Consider the following 27,790-nt stretch of genomic DNA (forward strand, 5'->3'; position numbering starts at 1 on the left):
CGAACATGAGTTCTGATCATGCAGTTCTACAACCCAAGCCCACAGATGCAACGCTGAGTTATCTGGACTATTTTTGGATTCAGTTCTAGTTGGTCCTTGTGGATTTCGATCACAAAGAGGAGATCAGTCAGTGTTGCACCTGGGGAATGATTCTATGCTCACAACCGTTTAAGGGTTTCCTAAACTAAAGAGGGATTATTTTTTTTAGGGCAGAGACTAGGGATGCACCGAATACAGGATTCTGCCAGGATTGGGCCTTTTTCAGCCGGATTCGGATGTAGCCAAATACTTCTGCCCGGCCAAACCAAACCCGAATCCTAATTTGCATATGCAGATTATGGGCGGGAGAGGAATCACATGACAATAAGGTAAAAATGTTTTCCCATTCCTAATTTGCATATGCAAATTAGGATTCAGTTCATTATTTGGCTGAATCTTTTGAGAAGGATTCTGGGGTTCGGCAGAATCCAAAATAGTGGATTCATTGCATCCCTAGCAGAGACACGATGGGATTCGGGGAGATTAGTCGTCTGGCGACAAATCTCCTCTTCTTCGGGGTGACTAATCACCCTGAACTGCCTCCCCACTGGCTACAATGGAAATAGCCGACGGGATCGCTTTGTTTTTCAAGTCACCTTGTGGCAACTTCCAAAAACCAAGTGATCAGAGATCATCCCACCAGCGATTTCCATTCTAGCCTGCGAGAAGGAAGGGGAGGCAGTTCGGGGAGATTCGTCGCCAGGTGATTAATCTCCCCGAATCACATAGTGCGTCTCTGCCCTTAAATAAACAACAATACCCCGCGTTCTACATAGGAACATCGTTTATGGGTTTTACCATGCAACATTAAAAAAACCCCAACCACTCCTCCATCAGTGGCAAAATATAACAATGAAAGCAGCAGTCTGGGTTTAAAATGGAAAATAAAAAACAGTTAAGTTTCCATAGGCAATTTTAAAAAAAAATGGCATTAACACTGATACGGACCGTGTCCCTGTAATACAGTTTACTCCGACAGAGACATGGAGAAACAATGGAGTGGAATGGAGGTTTTTGACCTCTCCCCTCTACTGCAGAATTTCCATTGGTGTAATAAAGATTTGAAGGGATTTTCTGGCAGCAAAAGGGTACAATTAAACATAAAAGGGGTGCACATAAACATACATCATGTCATAGTGGGGAGCCAGGGTAAGAGCGGACAGTTATGTAAAGAGATTATTTAGCTGAACACAATAAGAAATACAGAGTTGGTGATTGAGAACAAAAACAAAGGGGAAGTCAGTCGCACAAAAAACACTGCCTGGCTCATAAAGCCTTTAGGGCCGAGGCCTAGGTGGTGCCCACACTGACCCAAACCACATACAGCCAACAGGTTTAAGGGAGCTGCTAAATGAATAGACCCCAGTGTCTCCATTTAATAGCAGAGACTGCGACTGCACAATGATATTCACCATTTCTGATGAGACAGACTATATAAGACATCACAGCTGCTTGCTGCACACCTATACAAGGATCAATTGATTTTTGTATTCCTTGTGTAAGAGGTGGAGGGGTAAACTACAGTCACAGAGAATGGAAACATCATTAATGCAGAAGTTACTTGCACCCAAGCTTCAATACGCTCACACTTTGTTGGCCGTCTTTGTGGGAAAACAAGCCAATTTTCCAATGCGCAAGAAGGGATATCACTGAAACCCGTGCATGCACATGCAATCAGTCTTAAAAGACAACGGGTAGGCTTGCGTCAGCTCTATCTTTTTAGGGGTGAAGTAAATACAAGCGAAACGTCAGTAGTAAAGCGGATGGCAAGTGACTCTCAGTCTCCATGTATCTCTATAGAAAATAATCAAAAGCCCAACCGTCCCTAAACCCTAAATTTCCTACACCCCCAACTAAAGAGGACCATTTCATGGGCACCACCAAAGCCTCTATCATATTTAAAAAGATCCGCCTTCATGAAAAGCAAGTGCCCTTCTATGTAAGAGGATGCTGTAAAAATCACAGATGTTAGGAGTGCTCTTTAACATTTATTAGATCTAAACCATATATTTCTGTTATTTTTGTACCTTACCCCTCCCACATACATTGCTTTTGTGCAAGTGTGTCTGCACAATTCCCTCCTACAGATTACTCAATAATTAATCAAACATTAAAGGGGAACTAACGCAAAAATGTAAATTTAATCTAAGCTTCAGCATACTGAAATAAGAAACTGTCTAAATACAATCAATTAAAAATTCTGTACCGTTTCTGAAATAATCAAGTTTATCTTTACTATTCTCTCAGCATTTGTTTCTCTTCATTCAGCAGTTGGGTGTCAAGATATTTATTTACAGTTAGATCCAATATATCTTATAGGGGGGGCTCCTTTTGCCTAGAAGATGTATTAGAGCTCACTCTATTAAACTCACCAGACATCATGTCTCTCTACATGCAGGATTTGTGCAAAAGTCAGGTATTTTGTTAGATTTTGTTTGTGTTGGAATCAGTTATTTGAGTGAGCTCTAATTCATCTGCTAGGAAAGGAGCCCCCCTATAAGATATATTGGATCTAACTGTCAGTGAATATCTGACACCCAACTGCTGCATGAAGAGAGAATGAAGATAAACAGATACTGAGAGAGGGATAGCGAAGATAAACTTGATTATTTCAGAAACGATACAGGATTTTTAATTGATTGTATTTAGAATGTTTCTTATTTCAGTACAAGCAAGCTTATTTTACATTTTCGCGATAGTTCCCCTTTAACACGTAGCAAAGATGGGAACCTCATTGGTATGGCTTAAAACACAACAGGCTTCAGTGCCCACTTACCCATTGCCACGGTTACATATGGCTCTCGGCCTATGGCAAAGTCTCCATGGTAGCTGTGGCAGTTTAAACAGGCAGCTGCCAAAAAGAACCCCTTGGCAGGAACGATGAAAAGCACTTTTATATCCAACAAAACACGGAGCAAACAAAGGGAGCAAAATCGTAATTAAAATGTCACCTTTAATAATCCATCTTTAAACAAATCCAAAATATCCCAACAATGTGGATAATAGGCGTTTCGTGGCTTGATCGCTTCTGAGGAAGTGGCAAGAAGCGAAACGTGTCGAGCTTATGATTCACAATGTTGGGATATTTTGGATTTGTTTTACGATGGATTTTTTAAAGATGGATTATTAAAGGTGACAATTTAATTCCTATTTTGCCCCCTTTGCTTGCTCAGTGTTTTGTTGGATATAATGTGCACAATATACACCTGTGGGAGTCACGTTACACGTGAAGCACAGGGAGTTTTTGGTTGGGGTAGTTGCTCCCTTGAACACATTGGACTGACAATGAAAAGCACTGCACAAACACAAAGTGTTTTAGGCCATACGGATTCCTGTCTGAGAGAAGACTGTGCCTGTATATCAGTGTGTGTATAAATGTTGCAGCTTGCCCTTCCATATCACAACATTAAAACAATCACCTTTTCCTTCCTTTGTCCTGCAGAACACCGTTGCATTGCTTGATGATAGAACAGTTGAGAAAGGCAACATGACTCTATGGTAGTTGGCAAGTAGTGGAGATGTCCACAGAGCAGTAAAAATATTCCGGCCCATTTCAATGTAGATGATTATTATTTCTATATGGGGAGGGCTGCGCATTCACTCTATTCCACATTTCATTTGGACACATTCATACATTTCAAGTGGCTGAAGACATGGAGTCTTTCCCTTGCAATAATGAAGAGGTGGACTCTCAAGCCCTGTATCTCTTGCTTTAACCCACCCCATCCCCAATTCATAGCTCAGTGGAACCGCCTCATTCATAGCAGGAGGGCTTAAACCCAATACCCACCCCTCTTCTAACAGCCCTCCCATGCCCCTTTTAAACACCAATTTTAAAGCCCCCCCCCCTTTCAATATTTACACGTGCTTTTACCCAAATGCCTCCCCCCACCCTTCAATACAATTGCCCTAACATTTCTTCTTCCCCCCTGTAAATCTACTCCACCAGAAGCTTGATTTCACTGGCAAGAAGCTGGTTCATGTTAAAGATGGTTCCTTTTGTGAGAAGCTCCCTCTCCGTGGCAGTGTCAGGATCACTGTCCACTGAGCTGGAGCTGGCACTCATGCTGTCTCCAGCCTCGTGATGATGATGGAGTGGAACGGGCACATCGACCCCCGTGCTGGAGGGCACTATAGATAACTCCGGCTCGCTGGTCTCGCTTGCGCTGGACACGACTGAAAGTAGAGACATTCGGCGGGTCAGTCTGCTTGGAAGCAGCGAGATAGCATAGTCCGCCACGAGGGAGGCTACATCCAGGTTGCACGCTTTGTCGAAGGCAATGAAGCCCACGTTGGCATTAGCCTCACATACACAGAAAGAGCCATCCTCCTTGGTAAGCAGGTCAATGCCACAAACATCCATGCCAAGAATATTGGAGACTTGCACAGCCAACTGCCGCCCCTGTTCACTAAGTGAGCACATCATTCCTACACCTCCTGTTTGGTAAGAAAACAAAAAGTTAACGGATAATAGTTTGTTTTTTCTTAGTTAAACAGTCTGTGGTGATACAGGGCAAAACAAGTCACGTTTATCCCCACTTCAGCACAATGAGGATTTGCAGTTCCAAATTCAAGGGACGTTGCAACTAAAGAACAAAATATGCCGATAGTAAAGGTCCATTATCCAGAATGCTCCGAATTATGGAAAGGCTGTCTCCCATAGACCCAATTATAACAAAATAATCAGAAATTCTAAAAATGATTTCCTATTTCCCTGTAATAATAAAGCAGTAGCTTGTACTTGATCCCAACTAAGATAATTAATCTTTATTGGAAGCAGAACCAGCCTATTGGGTTTATTTAATGTTTATATGATTTTCTAGTAGACTTAAGTTATGAAGATCCAAATTACTTAGAAATGATCCGTTATCCGGAAAACCCCAGGTCCCCAGCAATCTGGATAACAGGTCCCATACCTGTACATTGCTTATGACAATTTTAGCCTAAAACTGCCATAATGTTTAAGAAATAGCATTTTCTGTAAATACTTAAAATGTGACAAAACAATATGGCATTGAAGTGGAGCCAACAGAATTACGTGCAAGTATATATTTAAGGCTAGAGATTTATAAAACCCTGTGAGGAAAACTATCTTGCAATTAAATGTAACCTGACAATACCTAGAGAGCAGTTACTTTGCATCCTTCCGTCTGTAGAGCAGCGCAACATGGTCCCGATGACTCTCCCTCCGATTACGATAACTCTTACGTCGCGTCCGTGTGACTCCTGCACGTACTTCTGGAACAGGTAGGGGGCATCATGACGGATCAAGTGACTCAGGTCTGACAGGTGGTGTTTATCCCGAGCCAGGAAAACTGCTTTGCCTGCCAGGCAGGATGATTAAATGTAAGAATGGTACAGTCTAACCTAAGTAGGTAGAATCATCAAGTCATCAGATGTGGATTTTTGGGCTAAGCTACACATATACAGGAAAAAATAGAATTACCTTACAGGCACCCAAGCAGGGGCGGTCTCCAAGCACAGGTGCGAATTCAAAAATTACAGGGAGAATTTGTAATACAGGTATGGGATCCGTAATCGGGAAACCCATTATCCAGAAAGCTCCGAATTACATAATGGCTGTCTCTCAGACTCAATTATAATCAAATAATTCAAAATTTTAAAAATGATTTCCTTTTTCTGTGTAATAATAAAACAGTCGCTTGTACTTGATCCCAAACTAAGATATAATTAATCCTTTTTGGAGGCAAAACCAGCCTATTTAATATTTACATGATTTTCTATTAGACTTAAGGTATGAAGAACCAAATTATGGAAAGATCTCTTATCCAGAAAATAAGTACTGAGTATTCTGAACAACAGGTGCCATACATTTACAAGCTCAGGTAATGGAGATGATCCTCAACTGACCAGAAGGTCTACGACCCCTGCACACTGCTGAATGATGTAATTGCAGGCCTCTCGTTAATTAATTTAGTTATATTATATGGTACAGGTATGGGAAATGTTATCCAGTATGCTCTGGACAGGGGTTTTTCTGGATAATGGATCTTTCAGTAATTTGGATCTTCATACCTTAATTCTACTAGAAAATCATATAAACCCTAAATAAACCCAATAGGCTGGTTCTGCTTCCAATAAGGATTAACTATATCTTAGTTGGGATCAAGTGCAAGCTACTGTTTTATTATTACACAGAAAATGGAAATCTTTTTTAAAATTTTGATTATTTGGTTATAATGGAGTTTATGGGAGACAGTCTTTCCATTATTTGGAGCTTTCTGGATATGGGTTTCCAGATAACTGATTTCATACCTGTACTGCAACTATAGTACCAATAGTATTATCAATTACAAGTAAATTAACTTGGAAGGTAAATGTCATGGGCAGTACTGTAGAATGGATGCACTTCACTTGCTGCTGGAAAGGGAACTACTATGAAAGGGCCTTGTTTTAAGAAAATAAAACCAAATTAAAATTCACAAGCTGGTTTTTTTCCCACACATTTGTCAAAAACAGAGATCCCTTTATAGTTATATAGCAAGACTGTGCTTTGTCCGCAGATTGTGAACAGTATACTCACCTCTATGTCCACGAGTGTTCTTTACCACCATAGGAAACTCCAGCACTTCAGCCTCATCAATCATCTTTCCAAAGTTCTCATGACCACCTGTCAAAAGAAAAAAAACTGTAAGAAGCAATAGAGATGAATGAAGTGCATATATGATCCATTCAGCAGAGCATGCGTTTCCTTACATAACCTTAACAGGAACTGTACCATATTTTACTGCCAAAAGCAAATGACGTAGAGCGACAAGAAGAAAAATGAATTGACTGTAAAATAGTCATTTTAATGTAAAACAAGCACAACAGTCCTGCAATGAAATATAAATAAATGTAACAGACAACTGAGAAGGAAATTAAGTGAACCTTTTTGCTGCTCCCCTTTTTTCCCCCTCAGTTGTCAGTTACATTTAGCCCCACCTTGTTTTTTTCATTGCCTAAAACAAAATAATCCTACCATAGGAGAAGGTGTCCGGAAGAGGAACTCCATGACCTGCCAGCTCCTGAAATGTCCAGAACTTGTTGACACAGTTCAGAATGGCCTGAGGTCTATTCATCAGACGACAGCCCATTTTCTCAAGGTGTCGGAGCACTGTGATGTCACTATCACTCTGCACCCATGGGGTGGGCACACGCACCACAACGACCTGGGGATAGGACGTTATAAACTCCCCATTCACACGGAGACCTGAAAGAGAAGGGTCACGTTATTATGGGGACATTAATAAAGTACAAGACCTCCCATGTATTCCAACAGCAAGCGGTTTTGCTTCTATTCATTTATCTGCAACAATATATTATATCTACATAGTGGAATAACTTAAAGGTGGTTCTCCTTTCAGTTAACTTTTATTATTGCTATTTTTTTTTTATTACTCGTCTTTTCTATTCCGGCTCTCGCCCAATTCTATACCAGTATGTTATTTGAATTAATGCATGGTTGCTAGGGTAATTTGGACTCTAGCAACCAGACTGCTGAAATTGCAAACTGGAGAGCTGCTGAATAAAAAGCTAAATAACTCACAAATAATAAAAAATGAAAACCAATTACAAATTGTCTCAGAATATCACGCGCAAACTAAAAGTAAACAAAGAAGAACAACCCCTTTAAATTAATACATTTTAAACAGACCTTTAAAGGGGACCCTACACCCAAAGAAATTATTCAAAATCCTATTTTTTCACATTAGTCAAACAAAAAAACTAATCAAACTGTATAAATTATTTAAATCTGGTTTCCTTCAGTCTGGGAATTCCTAATTATAACAAGCAGGCAGGAGCCATTTTGTGGACATTGTTATTAAGACAAGTCTTGTATCATCTCAGAATCTTGTTTGTGCACCAGAATGGGGGACCTGATGTCTCTCCCCATGTCCTGGCTACACAATTAAACAGTACATAGAACGGGGGAATGTGGGGAGAGCAGTTACATAAAGGAATGGAAAGTGAAAGTAATTGCCTAAGGCATAGAGGGGGGGCAGGCAATATTTGATTGACAGCTGAGATATTTAAATGAGCTTACAACAGCTATGAATGCTTTAATAAAAAACAAATTGGATTTCATGTTTAATTTGAAAAGGACTTTTATTATACAGATTTTTGTGTCTGGGTGACAGGTCCCCTTTAACTTAAAGCAACATTTTTTCTATGAAATGGAAAACACTAATCTTACATTTGTCATAAACTTGAAAATAGAACAGAAATAAATAGACTAAATAGCACACAAAGGAATATTTTGAGTCACAACTACTTTTCCAAATAGAAATTTCACAGCGGCCTACAAAAGCAACACTGTGCGGCTGAACATAGAACAATCCGAGCTGGTTATATCTAGGAAGAATGAGAAGTTAATTCTTCAGCCAGTGATTATAAAGCCTGTTTATTCACCGCAGACAAAGAGTCTCACATTCCGCGTAGGGTTAAAGGCAAATGATTCTAGGCTAGTGGCATTTACATTGTCAGCAAAATGGCAGTTTTGCCAACGTTCATATAATAGGATTGCGACTGAATAAGCCTCTCTATGGGTTGTTCACCTTACAACTACATTTTGCAAAATTAAGAGTCTGAATCTGAATTACTGAGCTGAGAGACTCAAACACCAGAGACAATGAACTTTTTCTATGCTGAAATCCAACAGTTCTTCTCTTTCTGCATCATTTGAAATCCTGGCAGGGAAGGAGGGACAAAACACTGATGTTACACATTATAACAACTACTCCACAGCTTACAGACACATGCAGGAACTACATAACCCACAATGCATTGCACTGGGATGTTCCTTTCCTTATTGAAATCACGTGTGCAGGGAATTGTGGGGTTTGGGGGATGCAGGCTGAAGACAGATGGCTGTTGGTACAAAGTAACAGTAGTCAGACAGCTCAGCAAAGTAGTCAGAGAGATCAGCAGGGGGCTGGGCTTAGGGAACTGTCAGAAACCATTAAAAATGATGAAAGGTCTGCATATTTTTAAATTTATATTGCAAGATTGCTTGCTTAGGTTAAAGGGGACCCGTCACTTACACATAAAAATCTGTATAATGAAAGCCCTTTGCAAAAATGGAACCCAAACTCTTTCATTAAAACATCCATACGTTAAAGGTGTTTAAATATCTGAGCTATCAAATTTTATCTGCCCCTCCTCTATGCCTGAGGCATAGAGGCGGGGCAGTCAATTACTTTCACTTTCCATTCAGCAATTGCTACATGTTGCTGCTCTCGTCACATCCCCCTTCCCCTCTCTAATTGTGTAGGGCACTGCGCATGGGCATTTGGTCCCCCACTCTGGCGCATACACAATTAGTCTTAATAAAAGATTGCCACAAAATGGCTCCTTGCTGTGATTGTGTAAATAAGGTGACAGGTAGAGTCCTGTGCAGGTCCATTTTTTGGAACCTGTACCTGAACTGTACCCACAACCTGCAATCCGCAACTCTGGACCCGCTACGCAAGTACCTTATCCGCAACCCGGACCCGCTGACCATCAAGAATCAGGAAGTGCCGTCATTGTAAACCAGAATTGACATCATCGGAAGTAGGCGTGATCAGAAAAAAGGCGTAAAACAGGAAGTGCGGTCATTGTAAACCAGAAGTAGACATGATCAGGAAAAAAAAAAAAAGGAGTAAAAATCGGTAGAAAAGACCCGCGGCCCGACCCACAGAACCGTGTCTATACCCGCACCTTGAACTTCTACCCGCAACCTGCAAGGTACCGCAGGTTTTTGCGGGTAACCCGCGGGTACCCGACCCACTGCAGGACTCTAGTGACAGGTCCCCTTTAAGTTATGTTTGTATGGAGTTCCCCTTTAAACAAAGATATTGAAAAACCGGTACAAAATAGAAAGTGGTTGAGAGAAGTCTATTTCTGGGGAACAATCTGAACCTAATTGAACTGAAAAAAGTATTTGCAAGGTGAACAACCCCTTCAAAAAGATAAAGCTGTGAAACAAAAAGTAGCCCCATAACATCTAACAAGGGGCACAGACTTTTGACCTTCAGTCGCCATATATGTATGTAAGACATAAATGAAACCTGGGGACTGTTGTAATATTAGGCAAAAGCCATTTTATTATTACAAGGATGATGGTTTGGGGGCATTACAAGAGGCTGGACAATAAGGAAAGAGGGATGACGGGAATGTGAGCAGCAAGATGCAGTGTCAGTACCACAGGACAGTATTTGCTCAATAACTCCACCCCAGTCTCTCTGGCAGTTTTATGGCTGCCGCATTGCAGCTACTGGATGGCTTCTGCAGAGGGCAGCAACGAAAGCTCACGATTATACAGAAGTCAGGGGTGAGATACTGATCAGAATAATGATTATGGATTGAGCTTCCAGAATAGAGAAAATCACTGAGTGGACAAAAAAAAAAGGAGAATGAGCAAAAAGCATAAGGAAAACTGCTGATGCATCCAGAAACAATGAACCTAATACTCTGGACGCTCAGAAGCATCACTTCTTTTTGTATTCCAGGCAACCCGTTTAATTTCTGTCTGAGCAGCAGATCATTAACCTAAAATATGTCGAGAACGGTTTAATGAAGACTGTGGCTGCCAATGTCGTCGTAATTAGTGCTAATCTAAGATTCCTGATTAGAGTTGCAATGTCCTGATCTCCTCTGCTGTTATTACTCCCCTTGATATTTTAAAGGGATTCAGTCATGATTTTTATGGTGTATTTTTTACACTGCAAATAATTCACTCTGCAATAATATTTCATTCCTAACCAAAGTGTATTTTTTGTTTTAGTTGTAATATAGGTGAGTAGGTGCATCTCGGGTCATTTTGCCTGGTCATGTGCTTTCAGAAAGAGCCAGCACTTTAGGATGGAACTGCTTTCTGGCAGCCTGTTGTTTCTCCTACTCAATGTAATTGAATGTGTCTCAGTGGGACCTGGATTTTACTATTGAGTGGTGTTCTTATATCTACCATGCAGCGGTTATCTGGTTAACTTCCCATTGTTCTGATGTTTGGCTGCTGGGGGGGGGGGGCAGGGGGATGATATCACTCCAATTTGCAGTACAGCAGTAAAGAGTGACTGAAGTTTATCAGAGCACAAGTCACATGACTGGGGGCACCTGGGAAACAGACAATATGTCTAGCCCCATGTCAGATTTTAAAATGAAATATAAAAAAAATCTGTTTATTCTTTTCAAAAATGGATTTCAGTGCAGTGTGCTGGAGCAGCACTATTAACGGATGCATTTTGACTGCATCCCTTTAAGAATAGGATAGCAATCTTAATCCTACACAACCACCACACCACTGGGTCTTCTTTAGTGGTTCTGAAAGCCGAGTGCTAGTAATTCTCAGTTTGTGTAAATCTTATCTGGCACTTGAATTATCTTGGCACAGGCACTGGCTGATTAGGAACTAAAAGGCTGCTTGGGCCATAGCGTAAACAAACAGACCCTGCGTGTGGATAGAGTATCACTAAACGTCTACCTGCTGCTACAGTGGTAATACAACCTACTGTGGCTCAGCATTTAGCAATGTCCAACTAGATTATATTGCTGCTGACAACATATTACAGGTATGGGACCAGTTATCCAGAATACTTGAGACCTGGGGTTTGCCGGATAATGGATCTTTCTGTAATTTGGATCTTCATGCCTTATGTCTACTACAAATTCATATAAACATTAAATAACCCAAAAGGCTAATTTTGCTTCCAATAAGGATTAACTACATCTTTGTTTGGATCAAGTACAAGCTACTGTTTTATTATTACAGAATAAAGGGAAATAATTTTTAAAAAAAAAATTGGATTATTTGGATAAAATGGAGTCTGTGGGAGCCGGCCTTTCCGTAATTCAGGATAATGGGTTTCCGGATAACAGATCCCATACATGTACCAACTTTGTCTGTTGTTGCCTTAATAGAGCACAAGTAAAAACAGGTTTAATTGCTCTTTTAGGAAGGCTGCAAAGGCTCCATGGGTTCCCCGTGACAAGTCAGCTGTCAGGAAGTTTATACAGAGGAGGGGTCGCTTCAAGCTCTGGTCTTGTGATGCTTTCCCTTGCATTTTCCATTCTGCCATAAAACTGGCACATTTTCAGAATGCAGATATGTTTCTATTCACTTGAAAGGGAAAAAAAAAAAAACAGTTACGCCAGAAGGAAAGCAGAACCGAGAGGTGCCTAATGCAGAGAAGAGGCCAGCATAACAATGTTAATAAATAGGTTTTCAATAAAAATGACTGTTTGGAATTATAGGTGGATCAATGTCGCCAACGGTGGTCTCAGTGGGCCTGAGCTCAGCAACCAAACCGTAAATCAGGCTGAACAATGATTGCTACACACATGAGCTGTCTGTTGATTCAAAAACTTTACCAGAAACATTCCCAGGCTGGCCAGGCAGATAATGCCAAAGTAACCAAAGGACCAGTAACATCACAAAATAAAATTGTTTTAAAGTAATAAATATAATGCAGTGTTGCCCTGCACTAGTAAAACTGCTGTGTTTGCTTCAGAAACTCTACTATGGTTTATATAAATAAGCTGCTGTGTAGAGTTTCTGAAGCAAACACATCAGTTTTACCAGTGCAGGGCAACAGTGCATGATATTTGCATTACTTTAAAACAATTTAATTTTTTGGTGTTACTGTTCCTTTAAAGAGATACTGTCACTGGAAAGTGTTTTCCAAAACGCATCAGTTAATAGTGCTGCTCCAGCAGAATTCTGCACTGAATCCGTTTCTCAAAAGAGCAAACGGATTTTTTTATATTAAATTTTGAAATCTGACATGGGGCTAGACATATTGTCAGTTTCCCAGGAGCACCCAGTCATGTGACTTGTGCTCTGATATCACCCCCCTCCCTTCCCACCCCAGCTGACCATTAACAGAACAATGGGAAGGTAACCAGATAGCAGCTCCCTAAAACAAGATAACAGCTGCCTGGTAGATCTAAGAACAGCACTCAATAGTAAAATCCAGGTCCCACTGAGACACATTCAGTTACATTGAGTAGGAGAAACAACAGCCTGCCAGAAAGCAGTCCCGTCCTAAAGTGCTGGCTCTTTCTGAAATCACATGTCCAGGCAAAATGACCTGAGATGCACCTACACACCAATATTACAACTAAATACACTTGCAGGAATGAAATTTTATATTGTAGAGTGAATTATTTGCAGTGTAATAAATAAAAACGACATCATGAAAATCATGACAGAATCCCTTTAAGTGTGTAGCTAGTTTTGCTCACCCAAATTTCCTTGCTCCACCGTCAACACCACCTCATCCATAAGAAGTGCTCGGAAATCAAGGTCCTCTTCACAACATTTGGTTTTAAGAGCTCGGAGGATCTCCTGCTGGGGATAGTCATCCTTTATTCTGCGGTCTGTCAGGAACCAGATGCGGCCGCTGGAACTGCACATCTTCGTCAACTACCAAGGCGGAGTAAAGTGGCGCTTTCCTAAATGGATACTGCAGAAAAAAAAAGGCAAATCAAAAGATTAGAGATAAACGTGGAAGAAACATGGCACAGTAAAATAGCTAACGGACGGACTGTTTCACTTGAATGCTTAAAAGGGTGGTTCACCTTTAAGTTAGCTTTTAGTATGTTATAGAATTGCCAGTTCTAAGCAACTTTTCAATTGGTCTTCATTTATTTTTAATAGTTTTTTTTAATTGAATGCCTTTTACTTCAGACTCTTTCCAGTTTTCATATGGGGGTCACTGACCCCATATACAAGGAAACAATCAAGGCTACACATTTGTTTTTTCTACTTTTTAGTATCCATTGCTATTCAGGCCTCTCCTATTCATATTCCAAACTCTTATTCAAATCAATGCATGGTTGCTAGGGTAATGTGACGGCTGAAATTGCAAACTAGAGGGCTGCTGAATAAAAAGCTAAATAACTCACAGATAAATCGAAAACCAATTGCAAGTTCTCAGAATATCGCTCTTTACATCATACTAAAAGTATCAAGGTGAACAACCCCTTTAATAATATTCTGCATGAACAGCAAGATATTCCGGGCTAACCTTCTTGCAGTTATATTTTGCCTAAACGTTTATATGTCTATATGTACCTCTACAGTAGCCTGCAACTGTACTTTACACAACAAAATATACACATTTTCTCTGCAGAGAAGGAGGATAAAACCATATTCCTGGGTTGTCTAGTTATAATAATAACTAGCGTTTAGATTAATTTCAGGTAAATGGTAAAGGAGTGGCCAAACCGTGCCTTAGAGTGTTTCAGGAATTGATGGGCCCCTAGCATGGGTATAGCTTAAAGCAGGGGTCCCCAACCTTTTGTAACCGCGAGCCACATGCAAATGTAAAAAGAGTTGGGGAGCAACACAAGCATGTAAAAGTCCCTGGGGGTGCCAAATAAGGGCTATGATTGGCTATTTGGTAGCCCTATGTGGACTGGCAGCCTACAGGAGGCTCTACTTATCACTATACTTTGTTTTTATGCAATTAAAACTTGCCTGGAATACAAAAATAATCACCTGCTTTGAGGACACAGAGCAACATCCAAGGGGTTGGAGAGCAACATGTCACTCATAAGCTACTGGTTGGGGACCACTGGCTTAAAGGATCATTGTAAAGAGCTTTTTAAAAATATACCTGAAAACGACAAGACTGATTGTGGTTAGGGAAATCAAGGAAAACCTGCTAATGTTCATACAAAGGACCCCCATCAGTACATAAAGGCTGATAGAGCCGCACTGAAAGCCCCTCCCTTTGTTTCAGACGCAGGCCGGCAATGCTGACGCGGTACTTTCCCCTTCTCATACAGTGCTGACGCTGCTGCTCAACACCCCGAGCTCTTACACATGCAACGAGCAGACAATAGACTTAGTGTAATGCAAGAAGGCAGCCACCCCCCCCCCAACCAGAAAAGCTCCTCTCGGAGGCGAAACCCCCCCCCATTTTAAGCACAAGACAAAACACACACTTTTCTACACAAGGGATACAAATCCATCGTTCCCAAAGCTTAAGAGAAAGCGGCAGATGACCCCTTACAGATCCCCAGCAGCCATTCAGGCACAGAGACATCAGTACAGAGTATAACGCTGGCACATTTCCCTTCAGACAAAGAAAAAGCTCCAGCACAAAGACCGCTCTCCATACAAAAGACAGGCAGCCCCCTCCCATTAAGCCTAAAGGCACAACATGGAATGCACTACCCCCTCCTTATATACACAGACTACATGTGGAACCAGACAACATGATCTAGAGAGGGGGGAAATACAGGATTTGGTTAATTGAAGAGACAGAAATGCTAATGGCTCCGCCCACTTACTCTGCAGAAGAGAAGGTTAGAGAATGGCACTGATCAGTGGTGATGCCTCTAGTTGCAGAGTGAGCATCAGTCAGCACATATACAGCACATACAGTATACAGCAGGTATACAGCAGGTATACAGCACATATACAGCATTCATTTCCTTAACCTCTTCCCCACTAGGTGCTGCACACACAACAAACCACCAAAGGCCCTTTTATTTCCTCTGCTTTACATTTAAACGGCTGGCCAATTGCAAGTTGTGCTTCTGTTTGACTCTCCTCTGAAGTGACAGTTTGAGATCCTCAGAGCAACTGGCAAAAGATCTGAAAACAAAGATTGTTCAGTATCATGGTTTTGGGCAGGCCCCCCCCCCCTTGTGTGGCCCCCACATGAAAGTCAGCCTGCTGTCTGATTACCATATGAAAGATTTAGTATCACTACAGACATTAACTGGCCCCTGCATTGTTTAAACCTCAAATTCAGACTAATCCCCTGTATTGTTCACACATGTAACATTTATTGTTCCCACCCCTATAGTCCTGTACTGTTCACACCGGAGATCCAGACTGAAACTGCCCACATTGTTCACTCATGCAAACTGCTGGAGGGACACCAGCACTGTGTCACTCCCTATGCTCCCTGTTTGTGCCATACTCTGCCTTTCCTATGCTCCCTGTTTGTGCCATACTCTGCCTGCCCTATGCTCCCTGTGTGTGCCATACTCTGCCTGCCCTATGCTCCCTGCGTGTGCCATACTCTGCCTGCCCTATGCTCCCTGTGTGTGCCATACTCTGCCTGCCCTATGCTCCCTGTGTGTGCCATACTCTGCCTGCCCTATGCTCCCTGTGTGTGCCATACTCTGCCTGCCCTATGCTCCCTGTTTGTGCCATACTCTGCCTTTCCTATGCTCCCTGTTTGTGCCATACTCTGCCTTTCCTATGCTCCCTGTGTGTGTCATACTCTGCCTTTCCTATGCTCCCTGTGTGTGTCATACTCTGCCTGCCCTATGCTCCATGTGTGCGCTACTCTGCTTTTCCAGTGCTGCTAGTGTTGGGGGGGTGCTGTATTATCTACAGGGAGCTATATGGATTTAAGGGTATGTTTTAACATGGCTTTGATGCGGTATTTTCCTGCAGTGAGCACCAACTATTTGGTTGGATGAATTGAACCCAAAATCAACAAATTCTTCAGGATAATGTTCAAGCTTCAGTCACAAAGTTGAAGTTACGCAGGGGTTGGATATTCCAACAAGACAATGACCCTAAACACACTTAGAGGGAGAATTACAATATTCTGAAATGGCAAATTAAATGAATATCAAAATCTATGGGATGATTTAAAGCAGACTGTCCATGCTCGGCAGCCATCACATTTAACTGAACTGGAGAGATTTTGTATGGACCAATGGTCAGAAATAGCCACATCCACAATCCAGACACTCATCTAAGGCTATAGGAGGCGTCTAGAGGCTGTTACATTTGCAAAAGGCTCAACTAAGTATTGATGTAATATCTCCGTTGGGGTGCCCAAATTTATGCAGCGGTCTAATTTTTTTTTTATGATGCATATTTTCTGTTAAAGGGGACCCGTCACCCAAAGAAATTATTCAAAATCCTATTTTATCACATTAGTCAAGCAAAATGAACTTTAATTACACTGTATAAATTATTTGAATCTTGTTTCCTTCAGTCTGGGATTTCAAAATTATAGCAAGCAGGCAGGAGCCATTTTGGGGACACTGTTATTAAGACAAGACTTGTATCATCTCAGAATCTTGTTTGTGCACCAGAATGGGGGATACGATGTCCATCTCCATGTCCTGGTTACACAATTAAATGATTAAGAGAACGGGGGAATGTGGGGAGAGCAGTGACATCTAGTAAGTGCTGAATGGAAAGTGAAAGTAATTGTCTGCCCCGCCTCTATGCCATTGGCATAGAGGAGGGGCAGACAATATTTTATTGACAGCGAAGATTTTTGAATGAGCTTACAACAGCTATGAATGCTTTAATAAAAAATAGAAATTGGATTTCATGTTTAATTTGAAAAGGACTTTTATTATACAGATTTTTGTGTCTGGGTGACAGGTTCACTTTAATCTGATAAACCGCTAAAATGTTACTGTTTCCACGAGGCATGTTATATATTTAATGGAAGTTGCTACTTTGAAAGCTCAGCCAATGATAAACAGAGTTAAGAGGGGTTCCCGAACTTTTTCTTATGACTGTATTCCTATTATGAAATGTAAAGTAAATCTGAACCTCAATATTGTGAATGCTCTGTGTTTGCATCTGTGCCCTCGGTTTCATCAGCAGCATGCCTCTAATTACCACTCTTACATTCTTCCCATGGGGAAACCAATTCATCTCATCTGACTGCTGGCAACTGTTCCTTGTGTGCACCGTATTCACTGTCCATACACCGGCGTCCAATGCTGTATGGTATCCGGCTGATCACACCGTAGATCTTTTGAAACCGTTGCGAGGTTATGGCCTCACAAATGGCAAACATACAAGGCACAGACAGCCCAAGAGCTTACGGATTTTAATCAAAGCCAACTTCGTATTATAGCCATTAACATTTTCTGAAAATGTGGGAAATAATCATGATCGTATATACATATTATATAATACAGCAACCTTCCTTATCCCCCTACAAATCTAATTGGCTTGGAATATAGTCTATAACCAAGACTTATCTATTTCTGACTATAGCCTGTAGAAATATCAGGTAATCTTTACAGGCGACATATCTACTCTCTACTTGCAATGACACCACAGATCAGCACCCACGGCTAAGGGAATGACAAATCAAAAATCTAGCGCAATAAGGTTGATTTCAAGTAACACCCATAGTGTTATATATACTGTCTAGTACATCTCCATTCTTTAATGACCATGCACAGTGCTCTGCGTGAAATTACTGCTGGCAAAATGAAGGATACAACCACCTTGTTGTTGCAAACAAATGTAAATACTGATCACTTACAGGAGAACTAAACCCTAAAGTTAAAAATCTCCTACCCCCTACCCTATATAGACACCCCTCCCCCTCAGCTTAGCTGCTACCCTGGGCAAATGCCCCTAAGTCTTTACTTAACCCTCCGTGCAGATTCTAGGCTAGTCCTGCAGCGGGTCGGGTATCCGCAGGGTGCAGTTCTGCGGGTCACCCCATAGTGATTTTTACTCCTTTTTTCTGATCATGCCTACTTCCGATGATGTCACTTCCAGTTAACGACGACAGCACTTCCTGTTTGTTGATGGTCAGTGGGTCGCGGATAAGGTACTTGCGGGTAAGAATGCGGGTTGCGGGACCGGATTGCAGGTTGCGGGTACATTTCGGGTTCCAAAAAATGGACCCGCACAGGACTCTATCACAGGTGCCATCTTCAGCCGTTACGGTAATCTTCGGAATGAGTCCGGCGCTTCGGCAATTTTCGGGAGTTTCTGCGCATGCGCAGTTATTGCAAAGCAGAAAATTGCTCCAACTGTGCATGCGCCGCTACGCCGGTCTCATTCAGAAGATTACCGAAGAGAAGAAGATGGTACCCGTGAACTCAGATGCCCTGGATCTGCACCGAGGGGTAAGTAAAGAGTTAGGAAGAGGGGGGTCTATGTAGGGTAGGGTAGGGTTTTGTTTTTTTTTTAACTTTGGGGGTTGCTTCACCTTTATATGGCATTTGAGTTGATCTGCAATGGCTTTTCAAAAAACCAAACACTGTTCACTAAAAAAAAAAAAAAGGAAAAGGTGACAAAGTGTTAAAAGAGTTGAACGCTGCCTAAGCAAATCCAGTAAAAGGTCAAGTTGCTTCATCTGGAAGGTAAAATGCCAATGGCCCTTATCAAAAGCCAATTCAGGTTTCAAATTCACCATGACAGAAATATTCTGGCATCAATGGCATCGCAAACAAAAAAATTAAATACAATTCTGCTCCGATAAAGGTCGCAACACAGCAACTGAATCTACAACAACTTATGAGTTTTGAAGTTTAATTACTGCCTGTCATTTTAGATAACACAAGAAGCCCTTGGCCTGCAACTGTCAGCTAAATTCAATCACTGGTGCTTTCCGGCAGCTCCAAGAGAAGAGCTCTCATTGCAGTGAGTGAAAAGCAAAGCACGGCCAGAGGAAATTCCATCCTAGAGCAACTGCCAGCAGGTGTGTTAGATTAAGCATGTGGGCTGCTGAAAGGCTCCTTTTGCTGTAAATTCTTTGCATGTATCAGAGCTAGAAAATGGGGGTTATGTTAAAAACAAAATAAATCGTAAGACTGAAACTATGCGATGGGAGGTGAACCCCCCAGGTCTTTACTTTAAAGATATACTGTCACGGTTAATCAGTTAATAGTGCTGCTCCAGCAGAATTCTGCACTGAAACACATTTCTCAAAAGAGCAAACAGATTTTTTTATATTCAATTTTGAAATCTGACATGGGGCGAGACATATCGTCAGTTTCCCAGCTGCCCCCAGTCATGTGCTCTGATAAACTTCAATCACTCTTTACTGCTGTACTGCACGTTGGAGTGATATCATCCCCCTCCCTTTCCACCCCAGCAGCTTAACGGGATTCGGCCTTTTTTCAGCAGGGTTCAGCTGAATCCTTCTGCCCGACTGAACAAAATTGGAATCCTAATTTACATATGGAAATTAGGGGACGGGAAGGGAAATCGCATGATTTTTTGTCACAAAACGAGGAAGTAAAACTGTTTTCCCTTCCTACCCCTAAATTGCATATGCAAATTGGGATTCGGTATTCAGCCGAATCTTTTGCGAAGGATTCGGCCAAATCCAAAATTGTGGATTCGGTGCATCCCTACTAACAACAGAACAATGGGAAGGTAACCAGATAGCAGCTCCCTAACACAAGATAACAGCTGCCTGGTAGATCTAAGAACAGCACTCAATAGTAAATCCAGGTCCCTCTGAGACACATTCAGTTACATTGAGTAGGAGAAACAACAGCCCGCCAGAAAGCAGTTCCATCCTAAAGTGCTGGCTCTTTCTGAAAGCACATGACCAGGCAAAATGACCTGAGATGCACCTACACACTAATATTATAAATTTAAAAAAAAAATACCCTTGTTGGGTTAGGAATGAAATGTTTACACGGCAGAGTGAATTATTTGCATTGTAAACGGTGTAATTTAGAAATAAAACCACTATAAAAGTCATGACAATAATCATAATGGAAAACATTTCTAGAGAAATTGTAGTACCTGAGCTTCTGGGCAGGTTGCATTAAAGTCAGTGAAATTACAGCAGATTTATCCTTAAAGCTATTTAGATACCTATTGGACCAGAACAACGGGTTGAACGTAATCACACCAACAAAAATATTAAAAGGATATGAAAAGTGAACAGAGTTGGTAAGAGCATCTAAATGCCCATCTTGTACCCCAAGTTATATAGGAAGAGACATCACTAAAATAGCGAAAGCTAAAGCAACCTACATCTGTAGAACGCAGCAAGTTAGAAAGCTAAAGCAACCTATATCTGTTGAACGCAGCAAGTTATATCTATGCTTACAAGCCTGTGTACAAATATAGTAAATGTATCATTCAGCTGTGAAGTATTCCCACTGTGTAATGAACACTAATTTCACACTCAATTTTCATGCAACGGTGGGGAATGTCACTCCTGGTGAAGATGCAAAGCACAAAACACAACAACTCTCACTGGCTGTTTAGGGTTGTGGCAAAACTTACTACAGGTATGGGATTCGTTATCCGGAAACCAGTTATCCAGAAAGCTAAAATTACGGAAAGACTGTCTCCCATAGACTGCATTATAATTAAATAATGCAGATTTTTTAATTGATTTCCCTTTTATCTGCAATAATAACATAGTAGTTGTACTAGATCCCAACTAAGATATAATTAATTCTTATTGGAAGCAAAACCAGCCTATTGGGTTTATTTAATGTTTACATGATTTTCTAGTAGACTTAAGGTATGAAGATCCAATATCCTAAAAACACCATTTCCCAAGCATTCTGGATAGCAGGTCCCATACGTGTATAAAACAATACCTTGTACTTGATCCCAGCTAAGATACAATTAATAATATTATAGGAAGCAGAACCAGCATATTGGGTTTATTTAATGTTTATATGATTTTCTACTAGACTTAAGGTATGAAGAACCAAATTACAGAAAGATCCATTATCCAGACAACCCCAGGTTCTGAGCATTCTGGATAACAGGTCCCATTCCTGTATCACAAATCAGTGTCCACTTGCTTTCCAGAAATTAAAGTCAATTAACATGTCATGGTCAAATTACTGCTGTTTAGTTATACAGTTCCACTGAGGGAATGCATCTACAGTAAGTGCCAATAGAGAAGAGAACCATGTTTCTTTACAGCAGTGTCAAAAAAATACAAATTATGACTTGAAAATGGCCTTTCCTGATCTGTTGTACAGGTATGGGATCAATTATCTGGAAGCCTGTTATCCAGAAAGTTCTGAATTACTGAACGGTCGTGTCCCATAGACTCCATTTTATTCAAATAATCTAATTTTTTTTAAAAACAATTTCCTTTTTCGCTGTAATAACAAAACAGTACCTTCTACTCGATCCCAACCAAGATATAATTAATCCTTATCCTATATACTAAACGAAGGTTGTTTCTATGCCCGGCGTGTCGGGGAGGCAGATGCGCGCGCATCTTCAGCTGAAAGGTTAGGAAAGATGCGCGCGCAGAAAGACACGCCATAGGTTGCTGGCAGAAGATTCAGGCAGACACCGTCCCCCTCACTCATGCCCGGCGTGTCGGGGAGGCCCCTCACTCATGCCCGCCGTGTCGGGGAGGCAGATGCGCGCATCTTCAGCTGAAAGGCTAGGAAAGATGCGCGCGCAGAAAGACACTCCGGACATAGGTTGCTGGCATAAGATTCAGGCAGAGACCGTCCCCCTCACTCTTACCGCTGTCTCCTTCTGCCTCCCGCCGCCTCTTCTTTGCTGGGGAACCGTTGCGTACCTGAGTGGGCGGCACCGCGCTGCCCAATCAGCACGCACCATCGGCCATGTTGCTACTCCTCTGTGAGAATTCTAATAGCAGATAGGTAACAACAAGCAATCGGCACAGATTCACTCTACATCCCCACAAATTAGCGTCGCCAGTTGCTGCCTGGGGATGGAGAGTGAATCAGCACCCATCACATTTTGCTGCCTCACTGTTGTTACCATTCTTTCATTAACGATTCTTTAGAGAATCGGGGGTTTACTGGTTGAAACCTATTTGGTTTATTTAATGTTTACATGATTTTCTATTAAATCTAAGGTATGAAGATCCAAATTACAGAAAGATCCGTTACCTGGAAAGCCCCAGGTTCAGAGCATTCTGGATAATAGGTCCCATACTTGTACAGCGATCATTTACAGACGTGAATCGCCATCACAAAACATACCAACAACAGCTTAACAAGACAATACTGCACAAGACACCATGTGACTAGCCTTTTCAGACATTTTTTTAAAACATATTCAGGGACATACACACTAGTTCTCATTGGTGAAAATTAAACAAACCAGGACCATCTAAAGAAAGCAAATGCTGAACATGCCACCAATTGTACATCAATGTGTAAACACAAAAGTGCTGTAAAGTGCTCTGATCCGAGATTACATTTCACACAAAGAACCAGGATGAACCCTTTCCTGAACATACAATAACCCCCGTGGCCTCATGAATGTAGGGTCTCTGCATAATATAAATTTATATATATATATATATATATATATATATATATATATATATATATATATCTATCTATATCTATATCTATATCTATATCTATATCTATCTATATCTATCTCTATCTCTATATCTATCTATATCTATCTATATCTATATCTATATCTATCTATATCTATATCTATCTATATCTATCTATCTATCTATCTATCTATCTATCTATCTATCTATCTATACTTTTTCCATTTCACTGTTGGATATGCAAACTTAAGTAAATGCTGTCTGTGGTGCTGGCAGTTCTAGTATGTTTTCTTCTATGTAACAAACTCAATAAACACAATAAAATCTTTCCCCAACCCCTTAAGCTCATGTATATAGTTTAAAGAGGGTCACTCACTTACTTGAAGTAGTAGTAAAATCAGTGGGTGTAATGTTTGGTTATGCAGATAGTTTCAGATGGTTCACAAGGATGCCCTGCAATACATAAAAGGAAGAAAACAAATGGTTAAGATTACAAAATGACATTTACTTGAGCTAGATAGTATAGGCTCAGTAGAATTGGTGTATATATGATATAAATTGCCTTAGAACACATTTGTATAGTTGGTGAGCAGGAAACAGCTGTTTGCTAACCCTGAAATGTTTTGCTGGAAAATAGATGTTTCCATGCAGAAACCTTGAATCCTATTTTCACCATCAACCACTTGCTTCTCAGGAGCACAGTTTGCTGTATCAATAGATCTACATGCAGCAAGTGTATGAATGGCTCCTGGTACAGTAGAGTGGGTGCTATGGTACCTCCCATTGTTTCTGTCATTTAAACAGCAGCAAACAAGTGGACCTAAAAAAATATGCTTAACCTGTCCACAGCTTAAAAGAAATGACCATTGCCCAGATGCAAAATGTGTACACGGGATCCCAACTGGGTTTTTGTCACAGACTGAAAGCATGTTTTGTGCAATGCAGGGTTTTGGGACCACACTAATTAAATGACTTACAATGAATAGTCCCACTGAGGCTCATACAGATACTTGATCAATCTCACTCAAGTGATGAGAAAGCCTTATTCCCTGGTGATAAAGCTGCAGGAGAGTGAGCCGTCAATCCTTGAGGGATTTTATTGCCGATGTGCCAAAATGCAACTGGCTTTGCATTAAACATTAATCGATTAATCGTTGCATTGCAGTTCCAGACTAGCAGTAGATGATCGGGACTTTGAAAGTCCATGAACAGCCACAATAAAGCGGACGACTAGGGTCAGGGAGAGAGAGGTCTACATAAACGGTAATAACACATTGGGTTTCCTTACCCTTTAATGTAATCCTAATTACTTGGATCCAGCCAAACAATTGTATTACAACAGGGTCTATGCAGATCTCATTAACAGTCTAACGCAATCCTTGCCCCAACAGCTTTTGAAATAAATACCTGGTCAATCACAAATCCTATTAAGTATCTGAATGATACAAACGCGTAAGGCTGTATCCAAGTGCACTGAACTAAAATACCTTTTATTTGACAAGTCTGTCTGGAAGACTGGTCTTTTGAAGTGCCTGCTCTTTTTTTCTACTCAGTCACAGACCAGACCTAGGCTGGCAGGCCATCAGGTTGCCTACATACAGTGGCCATTAAAAGGTGGGTGTGGTAGCCAGTGTTGGCCTGTGTATGGTTAGGCTTTGATATGTTACGAATAGAAAAGGCATTAGCTACAACAGCTGATGGGTGGGGTGCCACGCCACTAACAGTTGCTCTGGGGCACACTACACATTGATATGACTAGTTTTCATGTGTGGCTCAGCCTGTTACATCTGGGGAGATTTGGATCCATTTCGCCTCTCAAAATATGGGGTATAGCAGTACTTAAAATAAAGCTAAAAGAACAACATTGGTTAAACACCTATTGCCCAGTCTTTCTGCCCCAGGACAAGCTTACATTGCATCTGTAAACTCATAAGCATGGCTTGTATATGTGCTGAGGAACACGTCACTCTGCTTCTATGCGCAAGAGAGCAGCAAGACTTTTCATTGTTATCAAATAGTAAGAATCACCAGCACCACTATATTTACGCATTAAACAGCAGAAGTGCTTAAAGGGGATGTAAGGGCAAAGAGATAAAATCCCATTTTACTTAATTGAAAAAGAAACCCATCTCCAATATACTTTAATTAAAAAATTACCGTTTTTATAAGAAACCTGACTGTATGCAGTGAAATGCCCCCTTAGTTTTACTTGCTCGGACTGTGGTGGATAGGAAACTTCAGAGGGTCCCTAACTGCTCTGCAGTGAAACGAGCATACTATCAAACAGCAGTTTCCATGTAGAGCACCTGGCGACTGTGTAGAGATTTGTATCTGCAGACTCCGTGCAGTCTGTATATTCTTATTATTAATCAGTTTTTTTGTATTGGTTTATGGCATATATTGACTTGTGCTATTTTGATCATTTATGACGATCCCTAAGCTTAACCTCCCAACTAAAGCCCAGACCACAGTGAGCATGTGCACAGTCTTGGTCTTGCAAAGATGTATAACAAAGTTACAAGATGGTGCCCCCTGTGGCCAACTTTGAAAGCATAAATCATTTGTTTAATTAGGCTTGTGGCTCATTAAGTTCATGTTTAGTATACAAAATACAGCATTTTCAGCATTATTCTATTTTAGACTTTATTTCCCCCCATATAACAAATATTTATGCCCTGGATAATCAGCGGAGGTTATTACTTCAGATCCTTCTACACGTACCAAAGCTCAGGTCTGCTCACATTGCTTCATGGGATTCTGGGTAAAAGCTGCACATGCATTTCGTTTGTTTGCACAAAAGGTGGAAAAACCGGTGTGTCGTCATAGTCGTTCCCTAACCAAACTTAAAGGGGTGGGTCAGCTTCAACTTAACTTTTAGTAGGTCATAGAAAGGCCAATTCTAAGCAAATTTATTTTTAATTATTTGCCCTTTTCTTCTGACTCTCTCCATATTTCAAATGGGGGTCACTGATATTGTCTAAAAAAAAAAAACAACAACAAATGATCTGTAACTTTGTATTACTCATCTTTCTATTCAGGCCTCTCCTATTCCAGTCTTATTTAAATTGGTGCTTTGTTGCCAGGGTAATTGGGAACCAAGCAACCAGATGGCGGAAACTGAAACTCAAAGGTGAACAACCCCCTTTAAAGGCAGCTGTAGGCAGAATGGGGGTGATGGGTGTTGTGGTTGAAACATCTGCAGAGCCCCAGGCTGATCATTCCTATCCCAGAGGTCCATGTCAGTCATTATGTGATATTATGTGACTGCACCAGCAGGTAGTACTCACCTGCACATAATCACAAGTGAACTGCCAGTAGCACAATGAATAACTGATTGCCCAGCTCGTGGGACACACTGTACATGGCTAACACACATACATACATATACACATATATATACACATACATATACACACACGTTGGGCAGAGATTGGCCTTTTCTCATGACACGTGGGAGAGGGGGGGCTCATTGTCAGCGCAGGGAGATGTAGAAACCCCACCTCTTCCTGCTCAGTGTAACCCACGGCGATGGAAATAGGCAGGTGGGATTTATACAGCGGGAGAGCGGAGCTGATCTGCCAATGATGCGCGACATTCACGCCTGACCCACGGGAGGAGTAGAATGATCTGCCCCCCCCGGCCCCGCGTGGTTACAACCCGGCATCCATTGGCAAGCGCTAGCGAGCGTACCATTCTGCGCGACCGCGGGGGGGGGTGGAGCGGTGTCTGGCAGCTGATGGAAGGAGACTGGCCCACTGACATACTTACAGCATCCCATTCTGCCTTCATACAGGGATGGGCGGGATACAGAGACTACATCACACATTAGCTGCTCATCCCCATATTCACCTTACACATACAGTAAGGGACACTCCATTATATGACAATCGGGGGGTGTTAATACAATTACCCTAGAAGATCTGCCTCACAGACAATGCGGGGAATACCTTTATCAGTGGGGAATAGGGGGGACAGACCATTATCATTGGGGAATAGGGGGACAGACCATTAGGGAAGCCCAGACCTGGCTCATGTTTAACCCAGGCACAACATTCTCAGACAAACTACGGGTCACACCATTTTCTACCCCGAGGCATAAGGAACATTCGCTTCTGACACTGGATTCGCTCCACCTCAGCAAATAGAATCTTGCCTCTGCCTGACTGTACCATTAGATTCCAATGCTGGGGGGACACCAAACAGACCCGGGGTAGGACTCGGCTTCAGGTCACGGTCTCACACTGCATTGCGCAGCCTCTTTGCCCATTAGCGGAGTGACACAAATGCCTCAGCATAACCCTGACACTAGGGGGCGTCACACACACCTCAGAGAGCTGCACCAATGGGGGGTACTGTCACCTCTACACCATTTCCCGCCATTCCTCGCCCCATTCATACTCACACTTGCTGCTGCCCTTCGCTTCTCTTCTTCCCGCTTCTTCACACCTCGCCGACTCACAATAGACTCATCAGGAATGGGTGTGCTGCAGCAGTGAGTTCGACCCCGCAGCGCAAAGGAGAGAGCAGGTAGGTGATGAACGTGCCCTTCCCTACACAAACAGGCAGGCGCCGGCCGCCGCCGACAGTCAGAACAGCCGGTGTCTCTGCGCACACGGAGCTCGACACACACACAACCGCACGCTATTCTCACTGACACAGACTGAAGCTACGCTAGCACGCGCTGTTCTGCAAACCACACCCAGCATTTACAACCGCCACCAACCCATTGGTCGAAAGGCGCCTAAGCCACCTCCCATTGGTTGAGCAGGGGT

The 27,790-nt window shown here is 41.7% G+C and overlaps 1 protein-coding gene across 3 annotated transcripts; it reads right to left on the reverse strand.

Moving 5' to 3' along the window:
• Positions 1–2,738: 2,738 nt before the first annotated feature.
• On the reverse strand, positions 2,739–27,725 carry LOC108697330 (beta-citrylglutamate synthase B). Of its 3 annotated transcripts, none has more exons than XM_018227262.2 (7): positions 27,421–27,725; positions 23,399–23,471; positions 13,264–13,484; positions 7,022–7,252; positions 6,584–6,670; positions 5,160–5,363; positions 2,739–4,476 (listed from the first exon to the last, which is right to left on the reverse strand). In XM_018227262.2, the coding sequence occupies exons 3-7, from the start codon at positions 13,433–13,435 to the stop codon at positions 3,977–3,979; spliced, it is 1,194 nt and encodes a 397-aa protein (XP_018082751.1). In that variant the 5' UTR covers positions 13,436–13,484; positions 23,399–23,471; positions 27,421–27,725; the 3' UTR covers positions 2,739–3,976. The 3 variants fall into 3 exon arrangements, with proteins under 3 accessions (XP_018082751.1, XP_018082753.1, XP_018082754.1); XM_018227264.2 differs by having other exon boundaries at positions 23,395–23,471; XM_018227265.2 differs by lacking the exons at positions 23,399–23,471; positions 27,421–27,725 and adding an exon at positions 14,522–14,557.
• Between the last annotated feature and the right edge of the window lie 65 nt (positions 27,726–27,790).

This window comes from Xenopus laevis, chromosome 7S, assembly GCF_017654675.1.
Source record: "Xenopus laevis strain J_2021 chromosome 7S, Xenopus_laevis_v10.1, whole genome shotgun sequence".
Taxonomy (NCBI): domain Eukaryota; kingdom Metazoa; phylum Chordata; class Amphibia; order Anura; family Pipidae; genus Xenopus; species Xenopus laevis.

Coding starts and splice junctions, on each gene's coding strand:
- LOC108697330 (XM_018227262.2), bottom strand. CDS start 13,435: ATGTGCAGTTCCAGCGGCCGCATCTGGTTCCTGACAGACCGCAGAATA. Junction 5,364..6,583: donor GAACACTCGTGGACATAGAG/GTGAGTATACTG, acceptor CCTGCCTGGCAG/GCAAAGCAGTTTTCCTGGCT. Junction 4,477..5,159: donor GCAAAGTAACTGCTCTCTAG/GTATTGTCAGGT, acceptor CTTACCAAACAG/GAGGTGTAGGAATGATGTGC.